General features: G+C 42.9%; 1 protein-coding gene across 1 annotated transcript in view; it reads right to left on the bottom strand.

Moving 5' to 3' along the window:
- The window catches only part of shank2b (SH3 and multiple ankyrin repeat domains 2b), a 116421-nt gene that overhangs the window by 78948 nt on the left and 18372 nt on the right, over window positions 1-19101 (bottom strand). Inside the window, exons 5-9 of the mRNA XM_063196942.1 lie at window positions 18919-19070; window positions 13358-13525; window positions 11297-11413; window positions 6882-6959; window positions 3936-4002 (exon numbers count right to left, since the gene is read on the bottom strand). Of these exons, the coding sequence (XP_063053012.1) occupies window positions 3936-4002; window positions 6882-6959; window positions 11297-11413; window positions 13358-13525; window positions 18919-19070 (582 nt within the window). The remainder of the gene's footprint in view (window positions 1-3935; window positions 4003-6881; window positions 6960-11296; window positions 11414-13357; window positions 13526-18918; window positions 19071-19101) is intronic.

Here is a 19101-nt window from a genome sequence, read left to right as displayed (position 1 = left end):
TCATGCACTCATGGTAAAGCATGTGTGTACGCATTCATTTCATCTAATAAATAAATATGTTCTAGTAGATGTAAAGCTGTCTCCATTATAATATTGTGAACACATCTTCCATTTCAGCTTTGTTGCTTTCAACAGCGTAGTGGGGGTGTTGATTCATGATATAGGTGTGCGTGTGTGTGTGTGTGTGTGTGTGTGTGTGTGTGTGTGTGTGTGTGTGTGTGTGTGTGTGTGTGTGTGTGTGTGTGTGTGTGTGTGTGTGTGTGTGTGTGTGTGTGTGTGAGTGTGTGTGTGTGTGTGTGTGAGTGTGTGTGCGTGCATGCATGCGTGCGTGCATGTGTGTGTGTGCATGCGCTCGCGCGCGTGTTTGTGTCTGTGTGCTTGTGTGCGTGCGTACGTGCCTGCCTGCGTGTGCGCGCGCGTGCATGTGTGTGTGTGCGCCACTTTATTAATTTGCCTCAATGAGACACAATAAAGATGCTGTATGCTAACAGAGGTTCAGTTCCAGAACCCAATGTACCTTTTTCCTCCAGCAATTAGGGCAAACTTCTATTTTGGGATCGTGTTCCTAGTTTCCTTCGAGATGTTGAGGCTGAAACTACAGAACCATCAAGCTCCACCTCGGGCCGAAACAGACTTACAACAAGCAGTTTGATTTGATGATACTGAACCTACTGTACAATCTAGAGATGGCACAGTACACTGACATCACGGTAGTACAGTATACTACAGTATATTACAGTATACTACTGTGATGTCAGTCTACTGTACCATCTCTGATGGGAGACGGTTGACTGAGAGCCAGAGACATCAGAACAAGACATCAGCGGTGCCGAGATGAGAAGCATTACAGCTTGCTCAAAGACTCCAGTCCCAACTTTACGCAGTGACGTGCTGAATGTGAGGAAGGCAGACGACAGAGACTACTGTGGGAGTGCTGCCTCTGCTGCTGTGTGCTCATCTTGTGCATGTACTGTACTGTAATGCGAGTGTGTCTCACTTTCTTTTCCACCAGTAGACTGTGAGCTTATTTAGGTCAGATCCTCAGAGTGCTGCACTCTCTCTCTCTCTCTCTCTCTCTCTCTCTCTCTCTCTCTCTCTCTCTCTCTCTCTCTCTCTCTCTCTCTCTCTCTCTGGAGTTCTATCTAGTTGCAGGTTCAGGTTCTCTGTAAAGGGCTGTGTGTGCAGGAAAGCAATATAACAACCTTGTAATCACGGAAGAGTCCACTTAAACCAACAAACAACGGCTCTGTTGAGCTTAAACAGCCTAAAAGCCTTTCTTGTTCTCACAATTGCTGTACTCCCTGTATTCACTGTCAAGTTTACTAGTATTCTACTACCATCATTTCTGCCCTGTTTTCATAGGTCTGAGAGTTCTGACCATAATTATGTGGGGATAAAGGCTTAAGGGACCAATGTGTTTGTCCTAGGGTTCCTAGTGTTCGAAAAACTCAGCCTTATGATCATAATACTGCATATGGTTGGAAAAAAACCCTAGCCTTCCACTCTTAAGGCTACGGTTTCAAAGTCCTAGCTCTGACTGCTGTGAAGCAGCTGCTTGAAGTAACAGTTTACAAACGTACCCCTATTGGTTGCCCAAGCAACCATCGCTAAACAATCTTCACAACATGGATAAGATGGATAATCACAGGATGGACAGGATGTACACAGTCACAAGATGGACAGTCGGTGGGTATTTGGCGACGTGTGGCAATCAAATAAATTGAAGAGGATGCTAAATGTCAACATTAGCGGATGTGGGTGAGTCTCACAACTTCATCACAAACTAATACTGAGCTAGACACGAACACGACAACGGCCTCACCCTGAAAAAAGGGGTCAGTTCATGGGAGGATTCAATCACAGTGGGTGCCACGGTTTTAATAAACGTAACACATTTACAGCGTTTCAAATTGAACCCGATTTTATAATAATGAGGTCTAAGTGCCACAACGATTAGCCCATATTAAACTTCAGCAGTAGGGCTCTGCTAGATGTAATTAAAATGCATTCATGTGCCCGTACAGCTGTGCAATCATGCTGAATCATTAGTGAACAAGCATGCAAAACCCAAACATGGCAAGCAGTTAGATTGTGCTGCATTAGAGTGTACCGCATGTTAAACATTCATAATTACGTTTTTCAAATGAAGGTTTTCCTATTTATTTTGTAGAGGGACAACCTACATGTAGACATGAGGAAAGTCAACTGAACCAATTAAAATGCATACCATCGTGCCAAATCTGTTCTAATTTTTTTACCCATGTTCTGACATTACGTTTTACTCGAGAAAGGGACTTATGATATACACCTCTTAGTACAGTGAGGAATGCTTCTGTGTATCACCTTTGAGTGTGTTTTCCTTTCCTAAAAGGTGCACTTAGTTGTATAGTTTCTACACAACACAGTTGACAACAGAAGAGCATTGTGTGTGTGGTGTTGTTTAATAACAGCTAATGAGTCACCATATTGATGAAGTCTCCAGGCATACGAACATGTGCTATTTTAACCCAAATGGACATTCGTGTTCCAGAGAGAGAGAGAGAGAGAGAGAGAGAGAGAGAGAGAGAGAGAGAGAGAGAGAGAGAAGGAGACAGAAAGATACAGAGATACGGAGAGGCAGAGACAGAGACAGATACACTGAGAGAGAAACAACAGAGATCCACAGCGATGCAGAGGACAATGAAACAGTGCTAACTGCTCTCTGCCAGCATCCTATCCGACGGTATTATGTTTTCTTGCAGCCCTCGGTAAAGTACTAACGAAAAAACTCAAGTGATGTCCCAGATTAGCAGCTGAGGCCCTGGTTTGAAGGTGAACGTGCCTGCCAGACAGCACAGCAAAGCACAGAACAGCATTTACTGTTGGCACGTGCACTGTTGCGGAGACAACGACACGCTCTGGTGAAATGGTGCAGAAAAGGTGTGTGACTGAAGGCTCAGAGAGAGAGAGAGAGAGAGAGAGAGAAACAGAGAGAAACAGAGAGAGAGAGAGAGAGTAGGAATTAAAAAAAAACTTCACCATTACGGGATAGGGCGACTTTTGACTTTTCTAACTCCACAAAAAGAAGGCAGTTTCTAACTCCACAAAAAGAAGACAGAAAGGGTGTAACATAGTCTTGTCAGAGGTCTGCACTCTGAGTGCATTTCTAATTTGTAGTAATATAATAGTCTTTTATGCGAAAATTATACTCATCAAACAAAGTAGAGTGGTATCCGGATTGACTTGAATAATGTATTCACGTTCTGAAGGAACACATTTGCCGCTTTAAAACAAAGATGAAAAATGTATAGCTCTATCTTTGAGTAAATGATAAATGTTTTAACAGACACTTCAGCTCTTATCTCGCCACTGTGTGTCTTGAGGGTGCGGAAAAGCACAGCTCTATTTCCTATGAAAGTAAGAAACTTTTCAAAACAAACAGATTTTGTAGGCTAGCACTTCTTCCTGTAAACTTTTAGACAGCCTGCAGATGCATACAGTATATCTGGGTTAACTTTTAGTAGTGGTGGGCGATATGGCAAAAATTTCATATCACGATTTTTGAACATAAAATCTAGATTCCGATTTTTTATCACAATCTTCCATCGAAAAAAAATAACAACAAAAAAGTGGCATTTTATATACTTGCAATTTGTAATTAGCAATGAAATGTTAACACTGATGACACTCTCATAAAGTGCACAATTGGGATAAAATAATGTAAAGAATACAAGTGAAGACAACAACACCAAGTAGGCTAAGTAGACATCACTCTGATACTGCTAGTAAACATCCTCACTGCAAGACGATCTATACGATTTTTCCACTTTAGCAGATTCAAGACCATCTTGTATTCGATTTCACGATTCACGATTTACAGTAATATAGTTATATCGCCCACCCCTAACTGTTAGCATTCCAATGCTACATTGCTATAGGCAAGAGACAAAACTCACCAATGTCAGCCTCTTTGTGGTTTTTGATGTACTCTGCAAGTTCGAAGTTCCCAGCAATAATAGCCACCTAACAGAGGAGAAAACAGCACTCATTTCATGTTGTGCATGATAACATTTAGGCCTATATATAATGTGCCTACTGTATATCTTAGAGAACAGGGAAATAAGGTTTGTAACCAACATGTAACATTGAAGCAATTTACAAAAAAATGAACAAGTTAGGATTAGGTTAGCATTCAGGAAAGTATAAGTACAAACAATACTGCTACATTTTAATGCATTGTAAAATTAACCATCGGAAATAATGTTAAGGCTCATTATCAACCACTCCCTCAGTAATATCGTTTCCATCCCTCCATCACCCTACATCCATCCATCTGTCCATCTATCCATCTATCCATCCATCCATCCATCCATCCATCCATCCATCCATCTAGTCATCCATTATTCCACCGGGGACTCATTACAGCGCTAAATTAGCGGCTAATGAGAGATATACAGTCGGCATCACTTTAGCGGCAAGAGCGGCTGGTGTAAACAAGATGAAGCCCAAATGAGGCCTCTCTCAGTGGGTGGAGTGGTGTGGAGACTAGAGTGCCGACAACAACAGTGCTGTAGGCTGAGTCAACTGCATCCATGCTGACCCCAGAGATATCCATAGAGCACCCTGGACTCCGCTTGCATAATAACATGTCCTGCATCTTATTAAATAAATGCTTTGCAGAACAGAAATTGCATTGTTATTATAAAGCCTTTTGGATGAAGTTTTTTTTTTCATGGTGAGACCTCTGAAAATGAATCCTCGTCTAATCCAATAAAAGGAAAGAGGTGCATCAAAAAGCCTTAAGCAAAAATAATAATACAAAAAAATAAAGACGGCACAATTTCATGCTGGAAGGATTAACACAATTTTTACTTTAAAAAGATAAAAAGCCATTTGGCCACTAGATGAGAGACTTCTCCTAAGTCACTGCCAGGTAAAACACAACTCAATCTACTGCCCACCTCCCACTTCCTTCTGGAATATTCTGTCTAATCAGCGACAATGTCAATATGACAGTTTTCCCAGAGGAGTTTAAGAGTACAGAACAAACAGTGTACAGTATTCAAGGATCATAGAAAAAGTGATCAGAAACCCATGTGAAACATAACAGCTGTTGACAGCCACCAAAGAGAGCAGTATACGCGCATCATCATCTCTCTCTCAGCCTTTACGAAACGTGATAAAAGCATACACATAAACCTGACAGTTGTCTGGGATCACACATTCATGTACTGCAAGCTGACTAAAATAACTCTGTCCGTGCCTCTTCGCAGTTTGTGAACACAACTGCACAACTGCAAAAGCATGCTTATTCATTTCACTAACAATCTGTTCCAATGCCTGTACCTCAGAGTTTCCCAACCAGGGGCGCGGGTACCACTAGGGTCACATACGCACACTTTAGGGGGAATGTGGGAAAATGTAATACCAAAATTATGGTGCAGGCATATGTGGATAGAGGAAGAGATACAGTGTAGAACCTAACTGAGTGTGCTCTCGTGGTAAGAAAAAGAAAAAGGCTTGGGGGTACGCAAGACAAAAAAGGTTGGACTACATCTGAAGAGTTTAGACAAGAAAGGGAGGACTCCACACACATATGCATGAGTTCCCATGACGGTGGCAGCACATAAATGTGCATGAGTCATAAAGAATTACGGTGCGTATGTCTGACAGACACATGCTACCATAGCAAATCATGCAGGCCCTTAAAGAGCGCACAGTGTGATCCGTCAAATTTTTAACATTTTTCAACTTTTTTTTGAGTCAGCAACACAACGGAGCCATAATTCATGAAGGCAGACAAATGGCATCAGCCAATGAAAAGTGAATGGGAAAACAATGCAACCCAGCTGACGCATGCATGTACGTGTCTGTGACTAAGGCTGAACACTTCAATACTAGTAGAAACCCTCAAAAGAGACAGGAATTAAGGAAGCAGGGAAGCAAGAGAGACCTCATCTGAGCACAGAGCTGTATGAATAATACAACGGGCTCAACTTGCAAAGCCACCGAGCTGCATGGGCAAGACAAGATGGGATCCGTGACGTTCTCCGAGCTTTCAAATAAAGGGTTGAGAGCATGCATGCAAACACCAGCGGAACAAACAACGCCGAAACAGAATATTTGAGGGCTCAGGGAAAACAGAGGAAGCTTAGGAGGGGATGATCTCTGATGTGAAAGACAGGCAGACAGACCCCCTAGTCCCTACACAGACCAACTCAGGAACACACCAAAGCAAAAAAAAAAAACCTGAGAAAAAAAATACTCCAACCTGACTGTTGATTTTACTCCCATTGAGAGTGCTGTTTGCACAGCTATTTGTTTATTTGTGTTTGAATAAACAACACCGCACCCTGATGTGTGAGCCCGATGCAACTAGTGATGAGCATCTGACACGTCACTGACAAAAAGTTTGAGGAGCACATGACAGGATTAACATACTGTGTGACGCGTACTTGTAGTATATGGATTTGGTCTTGAAATGCACATTAAGAAGAAGCATCACTCAATGAAGAGTGGAGATAAAGCAGCAATTCGCCCTTCTTAACACACTGTGTTACATAAGAGCATGTTTGTTATAAGAGAAGCAGGTTTGTAAAAAAAATCCTTGGAGAGCGCACATCATCATACAGTACAACATCATCTCATCTGACTGCTGCGCTGACCACTTCAGTCTCAGCAGCAGGAGAGAAAACCTCGGCATTGTGCTACAGAACACACACAATCACTAAGTACAGTATTCTCAGCCTGGCTCTATATGACTGTACTGCACATAGCCGCTTCGACCTTCGACTACATGGCAGCAAGCAACATAAAATAAGCTGTAGTAAAAGCATACAGTATATATGCACTGCGTCAGTAAAAGCATATATACAGTAGTGTGCTATAAGGGTCCTCCTTACCTGAAAGGGGGTTTGTCCCCTGTGGTTCTTCACCGCCTTAGTGGCCCCTCGCACCAGCAGGACTCGTGCACAGTTCTCCTTCAAGCAGGAAAGAAGCAGAAGGAAGAGGCAGAAGCGTTATCGTTGAGATGCCTCCTTCTCCTTCCACAAGCCCTGGCTCAACCAACAATAGATCAACAATCACACTCTTGAAAAAAACAGATAGGATCCTGTGTGCGTGGTCAGGAGATGGTCCTCACTGGTTGTAGTGGTGGTGGCTGACGAGCAGCAGCTCAGGCCAATGCTCTTCACCTCACCCAAGACTGCTTTCTGGTGGTCTCAAGTCTCGTGTGCAAACAGGTGAGTGTCTGGCTGCTCACGCAGGCTTCACAGAGAGAGAAAGAAAGTGAGTGGAGGAGAGAGAAGAGAGAGATAGGAGGAGAGAGAGAGATAGGAGAAGAGAGAGAGAAAGGGAGAGAGATAGGAGGAGAGCAGGCTTGTAGAGCGATGATACACTGGCTTCACAGGGAGAGAAAGAAAGTGAGTGGAGGAGAGAAGAGAGAGAGAGAGAGAGAGAGAGAGAGAGAGAGAGAGAGAGAGAGAGAGAGAGAGAGAGCGAGAGAGCTAGGAGGAGAGAGAGCTAGGAGGAGAGAGTAGGCTTGTAGAGCGATGATACAGTGGCTTCCCAGCCCACTCTTTCCAGCTGGATTCAACAGCCCACCCACAGAATGTTTCACCATGAGCATAGATACACACAAATACACACAGACACACACACACACACAGACACACACACACACACACACACACACGCACACACACACACACGCGCACACACACGCACACGCGCACACACAGAAAACACATGCTTGCTCTCTCTCTTTCTTTCTCTCTCTCTCTATCTCTATCTCTCTCTCTCTCTCACACACATACTCTCTCACACACACACACACACACTCTCACACACACTCTCTCACACACACACACACACACACACACACACACACACACACACACACACACACACACACACACACACACACACACACACACACACACACACACACACACACACACACAAACACACAAACACACGCACACACACACAAATCTCTGCTGCAGTTGATCCCACCTCCACACAAAATGCTATCTCCACTGGTACTGGCAATGCATACCATTATGAATAATCTCACACATAAAAATTAGCTACAATATGCATTTACGGCAACATGTCAGTGGATTATTTTTAGACGCCAAGAAAAAATAATGCAAGATGACACATGCTGATCCTTATCAATAGATGTAAAAGAATAACTAGCTTTAAATTGTATAACTGAAATAGCTTGAATAGGTTACTGTACAACAACACAGACTGAATTCCATCCCAAGCATCAGTGTTGGATGGATCGTGCTCTGCCTACCAGATTAAATCTTTTCACTCTGCATAAAATTAAAGACATTACTAACTTTTAATATGATACAGCTTATGCCCAATTACAGAACAGATGTTAGATGTTCAATGCCATGTTCACAGCCTTGGCACTCATTTTAGGTTAAAAGAACCAATAAACAGCTGTGTGGTGGTGGTGCATTCAGTGGTAACCCAGGGTTAGGCAGAAAAACACACACTCACACACGCACACGCACGCACGCACACACGCACGCACACACACATGCACGCACACACACACACACACACCTCCAGCCCTCCTCTGCCAAAGGGTCATTAGTCAAACATCACCCTGCTTCGCTAGGCTAGCAAGACATTCACCATCTGGAAATCAGCCACCTGCTACCTCTATCACAGAGGGGGGTTATGGGGAGTTATTCATGTTTGCATGTGTGTGCTTGTTCAAATGATAAATTGTGGCGCAATTAGGGTGCCATAATTACAGCTAATCTTGTTTGATTGCCGTTGGTTAGAGCAATCTGTGACACAGATGCCAAACAAGGGAACATCCCAGTAGATTGAGAAGCCTCTTAAGAAACTCTCAAAGCAAAAGCTCCTTTGGCCAGTACGGTACGCTTCATAAACAGTTTGGGGTTTCAGGTGTTCCATGAGCCTTTCGGCTAAAAAATAGTCCCAGAGTGTATTGCATAATGTACATAACATATTCAAAGCAAAACCACTTGAACTCTCAGCACACAGGATTCCCTGAAACATTACAGAACAAAATTAGAGACACATTCTGCAGCTCTAACTGAAGCCATTTGGTGGAACAGCACTGCGCCACCCATATGTGCGATCATATGGCTGTAGTCTTGACTACAGTCTACAGCAGTGATTCTCAAAGTGTGGTCCGGGGACCACTGGTGGTCCACCACAGAGCTCAGGTGGTCTGTGACAGGAATCTCTAATTTCGAAGACAAGCTAGCAGTTGTTACATTATTAGAAAGCTAAATATAGCTGAAGTCATATTTTCACCATAATAAGAGAAGACTTGTAAGACTTCTAATGTGAAAAAGTAAGTGATCTGCATCGAAATTAGCAGTGTGAAATTGGCAACAGTCAACTGTCAATTCCGTTGACAGATGGTCCCTGAACATTTTTGGGGGGGACAAAGTGGTCCTCGGTCTGAAAAAGTGTGAGAACCACTGGTCTACAGTCATCATGCCGAAGGACGAAAGAAGCATGTGTGCACTGCACCATGGTGAATAATGCCCTGATGATGTCATTGACTTTCCAAGTTCCCGCCCACTCCCCTCATGCTTCGGGGCACTGAAACCCACTGGGGTTTCCCGATGGGTACACAATTGGCAGGCTATCCAATGGGATATTATTTCCCCTTACCGTACCACACCATGTTTGACCCGATTTGATGTCCTGAACTTTTTTTTTTTAAATAAACAGATTTTCAGGTGGAAGATTCCCCTTTCACTTTGTTCCAATCAATCTGTTGTCATGAGAAATCCTGATTGTTGGATGATTGGTGTCAGAGCATCTTGCAGTAGCCTATTAAATCACAAATTAAATGATGATGGCAGTGCAGAACTATAACAATGCTGAACCAAAAATAGACATTAATTGGTAGCTTAAAGGGACACTGTGTGAGATTTTTAGTTGTTCATTTCCAGAATTCATGCTGCCCACTCACTAATGTTACCTTTTTCATGAATACTTACCACCACCATCAAATTCCAAGTATTCATTACGACTGAAAAAATGCACTTTTCATTCATGAAAAGGGGGATCTTCTCCATGGTGCGCCATTTTGAAATTCCTAAAACAGCCATTTTTAGCTGCAAAAATGACTGTAATTGGACCATACTAGTTCATATTTGTTTATAACTTCGTAAACTTTCATGTAAAGATCAAATTTGGCAATAGGGAGCCTAGTTTCAATGAGCAGCATAGTTGCAGTACCTTTTTTGACCATTTCCTGCACAGTGCCCCTTTAATGAATTATTGATCAACATTTTAACTCTTTACAACAGTGTTGCAACACACACACAAAAAGACCCAAAGAACAGTGCAAAAGAGTCACGTCACAGTGTAACAGTCTAACAGTCTATCTAATAATCTTCTGATATGGTCCCTTTCCACTAAGGAAATTACTGCACCATTCCAATTTAACATCTATATTACAGAACTACGTTATTGAACACAAAGGTCCACAGTAATCTACTCAAGTGTCCGCCACCCCTGCAATGCACTCACTCATAGCACCAATGCCCTGGTTTAAACCTCAGAAACAGTCAGGTAATTGCTTATTATTTTCAGGTTCTTAATAGCATGTCAACAACAGTGAATGTAACACTGCCAAGACAAGTGTTTTTCCCAAATGAGTCAAAAAAGCATTTAACCAATATCTACCTCGAGATAGCTATAGGGTAAGATTGAAATCCCAAAAAGAAAACAGGTTTCACCTTTCCAACAGTTAGGTTATACCTGCACATATTGATTGCTTATTGGACTGTGAGTTAAATGTATATTGTGAGTTGTAATGTAGTACATTAGTCTGGTGGGTGGATCTGTTTCAAACTAACATTCTGTACAAGTACGTACAGGTATACTGCAAAAAACTTTTTTTTTTACCGGAATTAGGCCTGTGTTCATTGCAAACTAAGTGTTACCTTTAGTACTCTAACAAATCAAATTAATGATGCATTTCTGCTTCATTACACCCCTCACCCTGTTCAGAAGATTAGCATGAAAGCCAGATTTTCCATGCCCAATTAGAAGTGCTTCCCACTGTTTACCCGAATTACACATCAGACATGTACATGTATATCCAACATAACATTTTTTTCACCACCTCTGCCATCTGCCAAGTGGTAATAATATTGGACAGGAGCTAGAAGTGGTTTGCAAATAGCAGCGGGGAGAGAGAGAGAGAGATAGAAAGAGAGAGAGAGAGAGAGAGAGAGAGAGAGAGAGAGAGAGAGAGAGAGAGAGAGAGAGAGAGAGAGAGAGGGCATGATAAACAATGACTCACCTGTTTGTAGAGAGCACAGATGTGAAGGGCCGTGTTCCCCGAGGCATTCTGTACGCTCATGTCCACGCCGTAGAACAACAGGTGCTCCAGGTGTTGAACATGGCCATAGCGACACGCCTGTTCACCCCCCCCCCCCAAAAAAAAAACAAACAAACAAACAAACAAACAAACAAACAATACAAACAAACAAGTAAATAAACAGGTCAACAAAACAGACAAAAAGACAACATAGACAGTGAGTGATAATGTGACAAATTATCTTATCAGTCAGGGCATGTTATCCACAGGGCACTTTATCCACAGGGCTACTTGAACCAATTTGAAACTTTCAAAAGAGGCCCTGTTTAAAGTTCACATGACTAGCTGTTAAAAGGGATGGATGATGACCTCCAGAAGACACACTGCAATACAATAATATCATAAACAAACAAACAAAAAAACACAGAAACATAGTGATTACTCTGACACTTCATCATGCACACCATACCCTTCCATCAGGGACAGAACTGATGGAGCACTTTGCATGAAGGTCCAACATCCTAAGCATCTTGAAGCTTTAAAATGAGGCCTACAGTAGAACCATCGAATGACACAATGGAATGCATGGCATTCTTACAGGTATTTACGGTACATTTTGTGGAATTAATTCAAAGTTTCAAAAGGGTACAAACAATTAAAAGAGCTAAATTAACACTTCAAAATTTGATGTGAACTATTAGGGTGCGCACATCCAAAAACACTTGTTGCAGGTGCCAGACAAAAAGGTGGCAAATGTTTTTTGGTTTTGCCTGATGCATAATGGACACAGGCCAAGACGCCTGTCTGTTTATTTGATTGACACCCTTGGGTGTCTTGCCTGGGCGGGTGTATGAATGGTCATGTGATATAAGTCACTGCTTCTTCCTGTTACCCATATGCCTGATGAAGATCCAGCGTGATCGAAACGTTGCTTTTTAAATAATAAAGTTTATTTTTGGAGCTGATTGGCAGTGTGCAGACCTACCTTTTTCAACTATTATTATAATATCTACAATAGGGGTACGGTAAGTGAAATCACCTATGTTAAGTGTTCAGGCGATACAAAGCAGGGTTTGGCGTTTTATTCAACTACTAGGACTGGACATTCACCTCTGACAACGGTAAAGCTGTATACAGCACAACCATGTCTGTGGCTTTCTTCCTCCAAACGTCAGAGAAGTTCACTTCCTTACTGTGAGCACTAGATGGCACAGTAGAGTGAAGTTGTGGAGACCCTTCACTTGCAGGCGTGTTTACACTAACAGGGAGGCAATGCATTTCTGCCACTCTATGACACTTTTCAGTTAATAATCAGCATGTCTCACAGAGGTACATTATGTACAGGTGTATATGTGGCAATAAAATATGGACATTAAGCTATTTTTCTTGGCACTGAAGTGAGAGCAACAGACAGCCCAGTGGCACCTCGAAAGTAATCCTTTGCATGACTGCATCTATTAAAAGCTTTATAAGCTTCTTTTGTGGCGTGCTAAAAGCCTCATAAGCATGCATCATAAAGTACAAATGCAATTTACATCTATAGTACTGTGACACATAAACATGTAAATCCACATATACAGATCCAGATCACACATACAGAGGTTCACAGGAGATAAGTAATGTTAGAAAACTGGGAGAATTTCATGTCATACTCTTCTTGAAGGTACAGATGAAATCCATATACTGTATGTGTAAAGCTGTGTGTGTGTGTGTGTGTGTGTGTGTGTGTGTGTGTGTGTGTGTGTGTGTGTGTGTGTGTGTGTGTGTGTGTGTGTGTGTGTGTGTGTGTGTGTGTGTGTGTGTGTGTGTGTGTGTGTGTGTGTGTGTATGGGTTTGTATCTGTGTGCATGCATGCATGTGTGTATGCAAATAGTGCGTATGTGTCCAGCATGTGTGTGCATGCATGTGTGTGTATGTGCATGCACGTGTGCTCGGATCACACATGAACAGTATGTGTGCATGTCAGTTTCCCTGATACTACTCTACTACTAACTTATTACAACTCATTTGAACCTTTACTGTAATAAATCAAGAGAGCGCCACCTGGTGGACTTCGTGCCAGCCGTTCTCGTCGTGGCAGGAGACAGAGGCTCTGGCCCTCAGTAGCAGCTCGCAGCAGCTGGGGTCGCCCCCCACCAGCACCGTGTGGTACAGGGGGGTCAAGCTCTGGCTGTCTTTGTAGTCCGGAGACGAACCCAGCTCCAGCAGGATCTGAAGACAGAGGAGAGATGAAGGAGAGGAGAGGAGAGGAGAGGAGAGGAGAGGAGAGGAGAGGAGAGGAGAGGAGAGGAGAGGAGAGGAGATAAGGGAATAGCGGAAGGAAAGGAAAGGAAAGGAAAGGAAAGGAAAGGAAAGGAAAGGAAAGGAAAGGAAAGGAAAGGAAAGGAAAGGAAAGGAGATCAGAAGAGAGGAGAGCGGAGGAAAGGAGAGAAAAAAAGAAAATAGGAAGAAAGGAAAGTACAGCAGAAGAGAAGAGAAGAGAAGAGAAGAGAAGAGAAGAGAAGAGAAGAGAAGAGAAGAGAAGAGAAGAGAAGAGAAGAGAAGAGAAGAGAAGAGAAGAGAAGAGAAGAGAAGAGAAGAGAAGAGAAGGTGAGGAGAGGAGAAAGGGCGAGTTGGAGCCGGAATAGAAAAGCAGAGAAGAAAGAGAAGATTGAAGGACATCAGAGAGAACGTGAGAGAGGCCATAATTTCCTACAGCAATGCGCTGCTCGTGCACGCATCGCCGTGTGTGCCGACCAGCAACAACAGATCAAAGTCTGTTTGCCACTGTAAACAACAAGGGAATTGATTGGCACTGTGCAACACAAGCGTAATTTTTTCACAACGCATCCAAAATCATGGCTCTTCATTGTATCCAGCACACATCAATATTCTCTACCTGAAGAAATGAATGCACATGAAGGCTTTCAATCTGGCGTGAGGGCTTTGTGATTCATTAGGTTCACTAACTTTCTATCCAGTTTCTGCCAAAGAGGCGTACTGTACAGAATACATTAGGGACATGGACTCTGCAGGGCCCTTGGAAGAAGAAATTACCAGCATGGTGCTGTTCCATAGTATTTTATATGGTAACGGGCAAATTGTTTGATGGTGACCTTATTCTTCAAACAAGATCTTCTTCACATCACGAGATGTGGAGTGTGAACCCCACTGTGAAGGCACTGCATGTGGCAACACTCTTGGACAATCCAACAGCGCTGCATAGAATGAAAAAAAAAAAAAACACAATGTTAATTCAACACTTAAAGAGTCGATTTAATATTTTCTAGAGTGTATCTGGTCCCAGAGTACTGTCTACTGTATGACATGAGAGTTGAAAATAACACTGTGTTTTTTTACTGTGTGTGATGGCAAAGAGCCTTCAGTACTGTATGTGCACAGCTGGACTGCTGTCGCAAAGGGAGCCATCTTGAAATGGCAGCTAGTCTGCCAGATGAGGCGGTCTGCTTTTGGCAACAACATAAAAGGTGCAATGCATAGCCTTGAAGCAAAAACTGGTACAATAGTGTACATTATGGGATGGGTTTTTGTACAATTGGTGACATTTTCATTTTAAATCAAGTTTTGTCTAGCTTGATTGTCTGTCAAATGTGCAGCCAAATGGCTTTCAGTGAATCTTCTCAGGGCAATCTCACATCCAAATCAGTATTTTTATTCTTTTTTTCACACTGTGTGCTGCACAAAGCAAGTCAATTCAATTGTGATACAGACAGCATCCCAAGTAACAAAAACACTGTTAGGAGTTGCTCTTCTTCAGCCATTAACAGGGACTAGACAAGGCCATTCTTTGCTTCCATTCATCTGGAGCCAGCTATATTCACAATGGACCAAACAACCAAACTTCCAAAAACTACTATCACCGGGGAGGTGCAGGGATTTTGTGCTGCACTTCCATCACAGAAAACACTTATTTGTGGCCACCCGCTGACTGGCGTCTTTGTTGTGAAGAGGTACGGTACATGCACTCCAGGATGGGACCAAGTATGAGGGGGGGGGGGGCGCTGGCCATGGTGGTTGGAGAATTGCTGCAGTGTAGAGTATGCGATGGGGGTAAAGGGGTTTACTTTTCAGACAGGCTGTCTACAAGGCAAGCACAAATGTGTTATTACCATCTCAAAAATATGAGCTTGCTTTGTTGCTATGGTACAAAATGCCCCCACAAAAAGCTGAGTGGCTCTGATTTCTACCTTGTTTTTTCGTCAAATGTATTTGGCAGAGGTACGTGCAGGGTGCACCTGAGTCAACATGTGTGACAGCGCAAGGGACCGTGCTGGAGAACTGCTGCAGAGTGTAAAAGTAATTTGGTGCTGTTAGAAGGGGCGTGAAGACACAAAGGCAGAGAGAGAGAGAGAGAGAAAGAGAAAGAGAGAGAGAGAGAGAGAGAGAGAGAGAGAGAGAGAGAGAGAGAGAGAGAGAGAGGCTGCCTCTAGGAGGGGAGAAGAAACAAGAGACACCACACACACACACACACACACACACACACACACACACACACACACACACACACACACACACACACACACACACACACACACACACACACACACACACACACACACACAGCACAGCACACAGTATGTCAGGCGGGGTAGAGGGGTTCACTTTTCAGCCAGGCTGTCTACAACAAGACAAGCACAAATGCGTTATTACCATCTCCGTAATGTCAACTTGCTTTCTTGCTAAACAATACCCCTCAAAACGCTGAGTGGCTCTGATTGCTACCTTGCTAGTTTATTTTGTGAAATTTGTTTGTGAGAAGAGCTGGGAAACTTCATAGGCATAAGTTAACTTTGTCATGTTTTTGTATTTGAACTTCAAGCCTGAGGAGTTTAGCCTTTAATTCTTGTTCACTGATTGAATGCTAAAACGAAATCGCTGAGGCCTTAGGGGAGTTTCACTTCACTGCACTTCAGCTAAATACAACGTTGGCACTGGAGTCGAGCCTGACAAACTCATTTTCAAATAAAATGTGTCTTTTAGCTCAAAGCAAAGACTTTAATTCCGAGCTGATCAAATAAAATGACACATTCCTCTGCATTGAAGTGAGTGGCTTCGCTTGATATTGTTGTGCCATGCCTCTAGGCTGCCATTTCTTTGGCAAGGGTAACCAGAGGCTGATCTGATCAGACAGGCATTTTTTTGGCTTTCTGGCCTGGATATCACAGCCAAGGAGACAGCTGACAGCCTTTGTACAGTGTAATGTATCTGACCACAATCATTTCTCTGAAGCCAGCAGGCTGGGGGCTGTCTGCGGCCAGACCAACTGGGGTTTTGTCTACTTTACAGCAGCAAAGGCCAAAAGGGATATGATGATGGAAGATTTTCTATTTGGTAGTAATGTATTGCAGATTTAGTCTTTCCAACAAGATGACGTGTGTTATTTTATTTTAAAGATGGGAGAAACTGATATGATTGACATTGATGAGAAAGTAATTAATACGATGCCATATGGGAGGCTTTCCCTCACTTTTGCATATCATCATATTTTGCATATCATCACGCCCATGAGCAAGGATTTTCTGCATAATTTCAATATTTGTCCATCCATCACATGGGCTACAGTACTGTACTTGTGCGTAATGATATTCACTTTAAGTATCCAGTAAAGTGAAAAGGGTGTTTGGGGGTACTTTATGTGAAAAAAATGCTGGAAAACTAGGTTTTGAAAATATGTGTTGATGTGTTGTGTGTTGTGTTCCACTATGCACTTTAATATCTTCCCATGCACTGCACTGTTTAGCATAGTAGTGCATATATGCACAGTATAACATGTGAGATTGTGTGTTGGTATCTTGATCCTGCAACCCTACAGCCAGGACTGGACTGGGGGAGAAATAGGGCCCGGGCACTTTTGGCTTAAAGGGACACTGTGCAGGAAATGGTCAAAAAAGGTACTGCAACTATGCTGCTCATTGAAACTGGGCTGCCTATTGCCAAATTTGATCTTTACATGAAGGTTTACTAAGTACTTAACAGATTTTTTCTAATATGGCCCAAGTATAATCATTTTCGTAGCTAAAAATGGCTATTTCTGCAAATTCAAAATGGCGGACCATGGACAAGATCCCCTTTTTCATGTATGAAAAATGCAATTTTTCCAGTCATAATGAATACTTAGAACTTGATAGTGGTGGTAAGTATTCCTGAAAGATGTAACATTAGTGAATGGGTAGCGTGAATTCTGGAAATAAACAACTAAAAATCTTGCACAGTGTACCTTTAAAGGCATTTCTGAAAATAGGGGCCCACGAGGGCGCGGGGCCCACCGGGAAATGCCTGCTTTGCCAGATGGCTAGTCCAGCCCTGCCTACAGCACAGTGCTGTATAAGGGCTGTTTTAATTTCCTCCCTGCCTCATGTTGTGCTGCGCTGTGCAGTTTTGCTATTTGACACCTTAATTTCTTTCGGGATTAATTATCTCTCAACTCAAAGAACAGAGAGTACTGTTTATTCTCTCCCACTCTGAGATCTCATTTGTAGCTTGTAGCAACATTCATATTCACTCAGAATCCACTCAAAAGCAAGGTGATTAGTAGCAATCTTACTTTTGCTATCAGGCAATTAGAGATGGTGTTTGTTTGACTTATATGGGTCTTTAACTAATGAGCCTTCATAGCAAGAGTAAATGTCCATTATTATGTTGTATCAGTGCTACTGGGGCTTTGTCAATACCAGAAGATCAATAAGGATTTATGCGTGCCTTAAGCACATGTGTCAGCTGTGTTATTATTTGCAAGATTACACGTGGGAATTCATGACTTTAATCTGTTTTGTCTTGTTCTTTAAGTTAGCATTTACATGTAATGAAAAATGCATTATACAGACAAACACACACACAAATTCCCCCGCACACACACATCAGTCATTGGTACACGCGCCGCACATTCGTGTGCACAAAAACACACACACACACACACACACACGTCCACTTTGGCATGAAGGCACATGTGCACAAACACAAACACACACACACACACACACACACACACACACACACGCTCACTCACTCACTCACTCACTCACTCACTCACTCCCACACCCACACACACACTCGGCAGTCTGTGTCCAACAGTACATTTAATGGTGGCGTTTCATGATGACCATCAAGCCGCCGGAATGGCCCCTCAGAGTACCGACTACAGTGCAGTATGACTACTGTAAGCAGAATATTGATGATGGCTCATTTCATTTTTCATGACACCGCCCTTTCATGCACGGGAAACGTGTGGGTTAGGTTCATTCAAAGTGTAGGTCGACGAGACTATTCTATGCGTCGTGCGGGTAGGAAGAAATTAGAAATCGCCAGCAATGTCACCATGCCGTTCTGCTGCTTTTAGTTATTTCAAGCAAAACTACGCATTTTTTTTCCTGAAGTCATAAAATGGACTTGGGATTGATGGCGAACACACACACACACACAAACACACACACCCACACACACACACACACACACACACACACACACACACACACACACACACACACACACACACACACACACACACACAGCTCAGAAAATTCATCTTCCAACCTGTAGCGCCCACCCTACAAATCGAATCACTTAAGCAGTTGTTCTACCGTAATACCATGCAACAGTTACAGTACCTTGAGCCCTATCTGGTTCTTGGACTGCACGGCCTTGTGGAGGGCGGTCATGCCGTCTCTGGAGCGGAAGTCCAGGTGAGCTCCGCCCTCCTTCAGGGCTGTGATGATCTCCACCATGTTGTCCAGATGGGCAGCCAGTGTCAGGGGCGTCTCTGCAGACAACAGACAGCACACTCAGACCAC

The sequence above is a fragment of the Engraulis encrasicolus genome, chromosome 4 (assembly GCF_034702125.1).
Source record: "Engraulis encrasicolus isolate BLACKSEA-1 chromosome 4, IST_EnEncr_1.0, whole genome shotgun sequence".
In the NCBI taxonomy this organism is placed as follows: Eukaryota; Metazoa; Chordata; class Actinopteri; order Clupeiformes; family Engraulidae; genus Engraulis; species Engraulis encrasicolus.
This window is presented reverse-complemented; position numbering and strand designations above follow the sequence as displayed.